The sequence below is a fragment of the Fukomys damarensis genome, unplaced genomic scaffold (genome assembly GCF_012274545.1).
Source record: "Fukomys damarensis isolate Sample0158 unplaced genomic scaffold, DMR_v1.0_HiC HiC_scaffold_19, whole genome shotgun sequence".
NCBI lineage: Eukaryota > Metazoa > Chordata > Mammalia > Rodentia > Bathyergidae > Fukomys > Fukomys damarensis.
The window spans coordinates 64,361,834-64,368,819 of NW_022900931.1; the positions used below are offsets into that span (position 1 = coordinate 64,361,834).

General features: G+C 60.1%; 1 protein-coding gene across 1 annotated transcript in view; it reads right to left on the reverse strand.

The window, feature by feature from the left end:
* Positions 1 to 6,221, reverse strand: part of Lmtk3 (lemur tyrosine kinase 3) — a 10,999-nt gene extending 4,778 nt beyond the window's left edge. Inside the window, exons 1-10 of the mRNA XM_010640899.1 lie at positions 6,003 to 6,221; positions 5,606 to 5,756; positions 5,042 to 5,118; positions 4,484 to 4,602; positions 1,821 to 1,908; positions 1,479 to 1,627; positions 991 to 1,075; positions 791 to 912; positions 532 to 681; positions 6 to 139 (exon numbers count right to left, since the gene is read on the reverse strand). Coding sequence (XP_010639201.1) covers positions 6 to 139; positions 532 to 681; positions 791 to 912; positions 991 to 1,075; positions 1,479 to 1,627; positions 1,821 to 1,908; positions 4,484 to 4,602; positions 5,042 to 5,118; positions 5,606 to 5,756; positions 6,003 to 6,206 — 1,279 coding nt within the window. The 5' untranslated portion in view covers positions 6,207 to 6,221. The remainder of the gene's footprint in view (positions 1 to 5; positions 140 to 531; positions 682 to 790; positions 913 to 990; positions 1,076 to 1,478; positions 1,628 to 1,820; positions 1,909 to 4,483; positions 4,603 to 5,041; positions 5,119 to 5,605; positions 5,757 to 6,002) is intronic.
* Positions 6,222 to 6,986: the final 765 nt, after the last annotated feature.

Here is a 6,986-nt window from a genome sequence, read left to right on the forward strand (position 1 = left end):
AGGACCATCTCGGGGCGGGGGTGGTGGAGGTGGGGGCCTGGGTGGGCGCTCAGAGAGCAGGTAGGTGAGCTGCAGCTGGAGATCAGAGGCCGAGGGGCGCTGGGCAGGGGGCCGCCAGCAGGACTGCAGGATGTCATACCTGGGGGATGGGCAAGGTAAGAGTGAGCAGGACAGAGACCCCGAGAGGCAGAGAGAGACAGAAATCTAGAGGTGGGACAGAGGCTCAGAGGGGGAGAGGGATGGAGGGATGGGGAGGCACATGGGAGGAGACGGCTGTGAGCTCTGGGATCAGACACAGGAGCAGCAGGGCTCCCTGAGAGTTAGAGTCACCACACTTCAGATCCCAGCTCTGCCACTGCCTGCCTCAGTTTCCCCCTCCAAGTAGCAGATGCCGGCAGAGAGGGTGAAGATGACCTTTCTCTACTCTTGGGGAAACAGAGAGGGGTGAGACAGAAAGAAGTAGGGGTGCTGGGGCTACCCTGGGGTGGGACAGGGAGGTCAAGGGCCCCAGGGTCAGGGCCTGGCCCTCACCAGTAGTCTGCGTAGGGCAGCTTGAGTCTCGGCCGGGCCAGCTTGACGTGCTGCTGACGGACAACAAAGGCAAGGACCTCTTCGTCTGAAAGGTGGCGGTAGGGCTGTGCCCCAAACTCAAACAGTTCCCACAGCGTCACCCCCAAAGACCTGCAAGGAACAGAGAGGAAGAGGCCTCAGTCCAGCCCTGGTGCCCACTTCTGCCAGGTGCCCCCTTGCCTCAGTCTCCCCATGGGAAGCCCTAGGTCCTGGGCCTCACCAGATGTTGCTCTCGCGGCTCTGGTCCACCACCATGAAGGTGCCGTGCAGTTCCCCGAGGAGCTCGGGCGCTGCCCAGCGCAGCGGGATCCACAGGCGCTCCGGGGTCAGGTAGTAATCCTCCTGAGGGGTTACGGGTTAGGCGGGCCAGGGCGAGGGCCCGCCCCACCCCACCCCCTTCCCGGTGGAGGGCAGCTCCACCTTGTAGTTGCTGTGGGCCAGCCCATAGTCTCCGATGCGCACCGTGAGGTCAGAAGTCAGCAGGCAGTTACGCAGGGCCAGGTCGCTGCGGTCGGGTGGGGCGAGGTGAGCGCAGGACGCCCCGCCCACTTCCGCAGGCCCCTCCCCCGCCCTAGCGGTCTCTAATCTTTCTGTCTCCTGGCTCCTCCCCTCCTCGCTGACTCCTCCCTTACCCTCTGGCTCTTCCCCCTCCTCTCCTGGCCCCTCCTCCTCCGACCTGACTTCCACTCCCTTTCCTGTCCCTCTAGTGCCTGACCCGCCCCTTCCTCACGTGACCCCTCTCCTCCACGCATCGCTCCTCCCCCACACCTGGCTCCGCCCCCTCATCGCCTGACTCCTCCTCCTCTCCCGGCTCCCCAGTCTTCCCTCACCCTCCTCTTCCTTCTCCACCTCCTCCCTCTCCACCCCTCCTGCCCGTGTTGCTCCTCCCTGCGGCCCGCCCAGCGCACCTGTGCACGTAGTTGTGCGAGTGCAAGTGTGCCAGCCCCCGGGCGATCTCCAGGCCCATCCTCTGCAGTGTCCGAAGGTCGCGTGGGGGCAGTTCAGGGGACAGGCCCTCGGGGGGCCGCTGGGCCCGGAGGTACCGCTTCAGGTCCCCCTGGGAGGGAGGCAGGACCGGTCAGCACAGCAGCACCTCCCCAGAGCAAGGATGGGGTGCCTCTGCTCAAAGTGGGGGATGCCGAACCCCCTCGCCTGCTAACTCAGGGGCCACTCATGCAGCCTGCGCTGAAGAAAGGGTAGCTCAGGGCACGGAGGCTCTGAGGACACAGTGCCGAGGTGGGGTCCCTCACCAGCTGGCAGAACTCCATAATCAGCAGAAAAGGCAGCGTCTCCACACACAGGCCTAGGCACTGGAGGACATTGGGGTGCTGCAGGCTCCTGGGGGGAGGTGGCTGGTGAGAGAAGATCCCACCCACCCCACCACCCAGCAGAGCCGAGCTGCGGTGGCAACCACTGTGCCCTCAGACCCCTCAGAGGGCCCTGCCCACCCCACTCGCACCCCATCCCAAGATGACCCCAGGGACCCCATGTGCCTCCTTACCCCCAGCCTTCATGGTTCCCTACCCTTCTCTGTCCCCTCCTCCCAACCCACAGTCCTGGCCTGCAGTTGTCCCTCCCCTGCCACAAACCTGTGCATAGCCCTCTATGGCTCCCCAGTGCCGTAGAGAGGGCTGGCTCCTTGGTGTCACCACCCCCAGGTGGGCTCCACCCTCCTGTGTCCCAAACCCCCTGTGCCCCAGGCTCGCAGGGCTTTCTGGCGGGCCCCTCCCCACCCTAGCTTCAGCACCACCTCCTCAGTGCTGGGCCTGATGCCCCTCCTGCATCCTCACACTGTGGGTTCGAATCCTGAGTCCAGCTCTCCCAGGGGTCTGTGTACCCTTCGCTTCCTCTGTCTGACTCCTGTAGAACAGAGGGCTCAGAGAGGAGCTGGCGTGCAGTAAGGGGTCCTGGCTGGTACCGCTGTTGGTACCGAACATGTGGGCTTTCATTTCGCCTTCTGTCCTCACTGCACTTCTGGGCTGCTTGGGCTCCCCCAGCTTCTGCTGTCTCCCAGCTCTGCACCTGCTGTTGCTGCTGTTCCCTCTGCCTGGAACACGCTTCCCACTGCTCTGCACAGCTGAGGCTCCACGTCAGCCCCACCCCCGTCACGTTCCTGTCCAAAGAGGTCCCTGTCCCTCACATACTGCCACAGTCCCTCAAAGCACCCATTTTCTTACCGTTTCTCCTTGGAAAATTTAGTTGTTTACTTTTTTTTTTTTTTTTTTTTTTTTTTTTTTTTTTTTTTTTTGGTACCGGGGATTGAACTCGGGTCCTTGCGCTTGCCAGGTAGGCCGCCGAACCGCTGAGCTAAATCCCTGGCCCGTTTCCTTTTTTTTTCTCAGTACTGGGGACTGACCTAGGGCCTCCACACCAAGATGCTGCCCCAGCCTTATTCATTTATTTATAGGCAAGGATTTACTAAGTCACTTCATTGCTCAGGTTGGGCACCGACTTTACAATCTTCCTGCTTCAGCCTCCCAGAATGCTGGGATTACAGGTGTGGACCGTCACACCTGAGAAGTTGTTTTTATCTATTTGTCTCCTCTGCTAGGTAAGGTGACCTTCTCTGGGGTGAAGTTTTGGGACAGTTTGTTCCCAGCTGTGTCCCCAGTGTGTAGACAAATAGGTGCTCAATAAACCTGGTGGTGAAGGACTTTACCCGCACACAGGGTTTGGAGAGTGCGTAGGAAGTTCTTTCCTGCAGAGGCCTAGCAGAAGGCAAGGGTCACTCTGCAAATGGCAGCTCTGCCATTTCCCCAGCCTTCTCCACCTGGGAGAGCGTGCCTGCCTCCCACGCCCACCTGGTTAAACAAACACAGAAGCATCTGCCGCATGCAGGACATAGGAAATGATCAGGGCTGGGAGATCTAGGAAAATGGATGCAGCTGTGGAGGCTGGCCACTCGGATTTGATCTCAGGCCTGGGGCTCAGGCAGGAAACATCTGCTGCTGAGGGTCAATGGCACTTGTCCCTGGGTGACAAGACAGACCCTGAGCTGCCGTGTGGACCTGTGCTGCCCAGCAGTTCTCTGTGAAGGCAGAAACGCTCGGGACCTGAACTGCCCGACACGGGGCTACTTATGTCTGGGGAACCTGATGTTTCGCAGATGTGGCTGGGGTATACATGCTGAGTTCTATCTCATTCTATTTAGTTGACATCTACATAGCTATGGTTGCCAGCTCAGGTCTAGGGAAAGACAGGTGAAAAGCAAGACAAGGCAGAGTGTGGTGGCACTCTGGGAGGCTGAGGCAGGAAGATTTCAAATTCAAGCCCATCCTGGGCAATTTAACAACTTTGGGAAATGCTGTCTCAAAATTAGAAACCAGAAAGAGGGAGAAGCAAAACATAGGCCAAGTCAGGAAAGAGGAGGTTTGTGGGAGAGTGTGAGGAAACAGAGGTGTCTGGGGTAACAAGAATAGTGGTAGGAAGAGAACAATGTCAGGCCGCAGGGCCTCTCAGCAGTAAAGGAGAACAGAACTTGCTCTGTGGGCGGTAGGGAGCCACAGGCAGTTTTGAAGCAAGGGAGTGCCAAAGTTCAGTATCTGTGTCACTTCTACAACGGTTCTGATCAGAGTCCTGTGCATACACAACCTTTCTGAAATGGAACTCACTACCCCACACTGCACCTAGCACAGGTCATCCCATACCTTTTGCTGCCCCCATCACCAGGACCCACAGGCTTCCTGGGCTTCCTGGGCTCACTTGTTCACTTGCTCGGGCTCAGCCTCAGCCTGCCACTGTGAGCTTCATCTGGTCTAAGAGGGAAACCCTGGGGCCCAAGCAGCGCGGCCTGGAAGAAGCAGACTGGTGATTCGAACCCACAGTGCACCTCTCCTCTTACCAATGTCTCCTCTGTGAAGGTGCAGACCTGGACGAGGGGCTGCCAGAAGCCCTGAGGCAGAGGCCTCCATACCTGTACGGCTGTGCTTCCGAGATGAACTTTCGCTGCTCCAGGGGCCCGGCGCTGGCCCGGAGCTCCTTCACCACCACCTGCGCCGGGGTGTAGTCGGAGAAGATCTCTCCCAGGATCACCTGGCCGAGGGGCAGCAGACGGAGTCAGCCATGGCCTTGTCCCCAGCCCCAGCCCCAGGGACCCCAACTACCCTCTCATTCATGGCTCCTCCCTCATACCCCACCACCCGTGTCCATCCCCCACCAAACACACAGTGAGAGACTCACGGGCCCAGACTCCGATGGGCGCAGGGACGGATGGAAGGATGGACAGACGGACGGACGCGTGGAGAGCCGGATGGCGAGGCAGAGTGGTCAAATGGAGTGAGAAGGGAGGCGCCGACCGACAGATGCGGGGAGGTGGTGGGTGGGTGCTGGTGAGGTGGATGGGGGTCTGAGAGGGTAGGGTTGGGGCGAGGGACAGATGAGAGGTGGTGAGAGCGAGGGTGGGGGATGGACACAGAACAGGAGCACGGGCCAGGTGTGTACGGACCCCTACCTCCCACCCCAGCCCACTCACCTTCCCAAACCAGCCACTCCCGATCTCTTGTAGGTAGCTGAGGTGCTGTCGGCTAAGGCCCAGGGGGGTGGTCATGTCTGGGGAGGGGGAGGGGGAGGCCCCTAAGCCTCTCTTCCCTCCCAGCTGCCACCACCCTGTCCCCCTCAACTCAGTGGTTAACTCCAGTCAAAGCAGACACCAATCGCTTTTCATTGGCTACCTTCGGCATTCCTGACAGGATCCAGCCTCCCCATTGGCTGTCCACAACATTCTAGCATCCAATCAGAATTTCCCTTTGGCATCCCACGCTCCTATGACTTGATTTGAGCCTCCCATTGGCTACCTCTGAGATTGAGCTCTAGGCTGATCTCACCATCCATTGCCCCACAAGTCTGGTTTTGGATTAAGCAATGGCTTCCACCAATATGATATCTGTCTGCCTTTCTATGGGCTACTTCCATGAATTTGGGGCTCCCACCTCTGCCTTTCCTGGCTCAGGACCCTGGCCCCAGAAGGGAAGACACTCAGTGCCCTCTATCCTGCCCCCCGGGACCATGGGACCCTGGTCTGGGTGCGGGGCAGTACCTGAGTGCGAAGGCTGCGGGGCAGGCATTGGCAGGGAGACCTCCGCCAGCGGGAGGATGTAGACATCCGGCAGGGACTGCGAGGAGGAGGTCTCCTCCGCAGGGGGCGTGTACTCCCCGGAGCAGTCCTCCCCTTCAGGGTTCTCAAACTCCTGGTGCCAGGGAGGTGAGCAGAGCACGGGCTGAGAGACACCCTGGCCTCCTCCGCTTGAGTGTGTTGCCCCATGATATTCATAATATCCTCCAGCCCAGCCCGAGATCCACCCTGGTTCCCAGATCCCAAGGCTCCAGGCCTCGAAGTCATTACTTCAGGCAACAGTGAGCTCTCTGATTTGCTGCCTCTCCTCCCCGGATACCTGGCTTGGCGGGGAAACCAGTTAGCTCCTCAAGCACCTCACCTTGAAACCGACATCACCCCTTTTGCAGCACAAACAGGTGAGGAGGAGGAAGATGAAAGCCAATAGGCCAGAGCAGGAAATGAGGACCACAGCGTAGGGAGGGGCCAGAGGGGCCCGGCCTAAGGCGACTCCATCTGTGGGCACAAGGCTGGGCTGGAGTCCGGGCTTCAAGTCCCTGGCTTCGGTACTCCGTGCCCCTCCCATCCTGGTCAGTTTTGGACTACATTTCCCATGATACTCTGAAGCCAGGGGCCCCTTGGCAGGGGAGCCATGTGGCCCACGGCTTTGTGGGAATTGTAGTTTACAGCCCTCCCAGGTGGTCGGGCTGGGGGTGGGGTTCTTCCCCTCGCCCAAGCTGGGACCTCCACACGCACTGCACCCCCTCACCTCAGGCATTAAAGAATCTGGATGAGGATTGAGGGAAGGAGTGCTAGTGAGGCCTTGGGCCCTCAGAATTTAAAATGCGCTCCCACGGCAGACTCATCACTCAGATCCCCCAACTGCAGACTCGGGGAGCGTTCTTGCCCCATGCGGCCCCCCTCAACACGGATCAGGGAATGATGAGACCTGTCTCTTTTCTAGGCCTGTCCTCTTACCCCAGCGGCAGCCCCTGAGAAGGGACACTCTGCAAGCGCTGGGTCTCTCCCAAAACCAGCCAGCCTCCGCGTTGTGTGCCTCTTAGAAATAGTATTGCTCCCCTTTGCCCCCAGTCTCCCAGAGGCCCAGCCTTCCCCGGCTCCCTGCACACACCGGCACACACACACATGCGTGCACACAAACACACATGTTGCCAGACAGGCCCCCTTCCCAGCCCAACCCCCAGCCTGCCTCCCCCAGGCCCTGTCGACACAGGCACCGTCCCCGCGGCTGCCAGGCCCAGCTCGGCGGTGCTGAGAGCGCACAGGTGACGGATGGGGAGCCCGGCAGACAGGGCCCGCAGCGGCCAGGCCGGAGTGGGGGAGGGGGCCTTGGACGGACGGATGG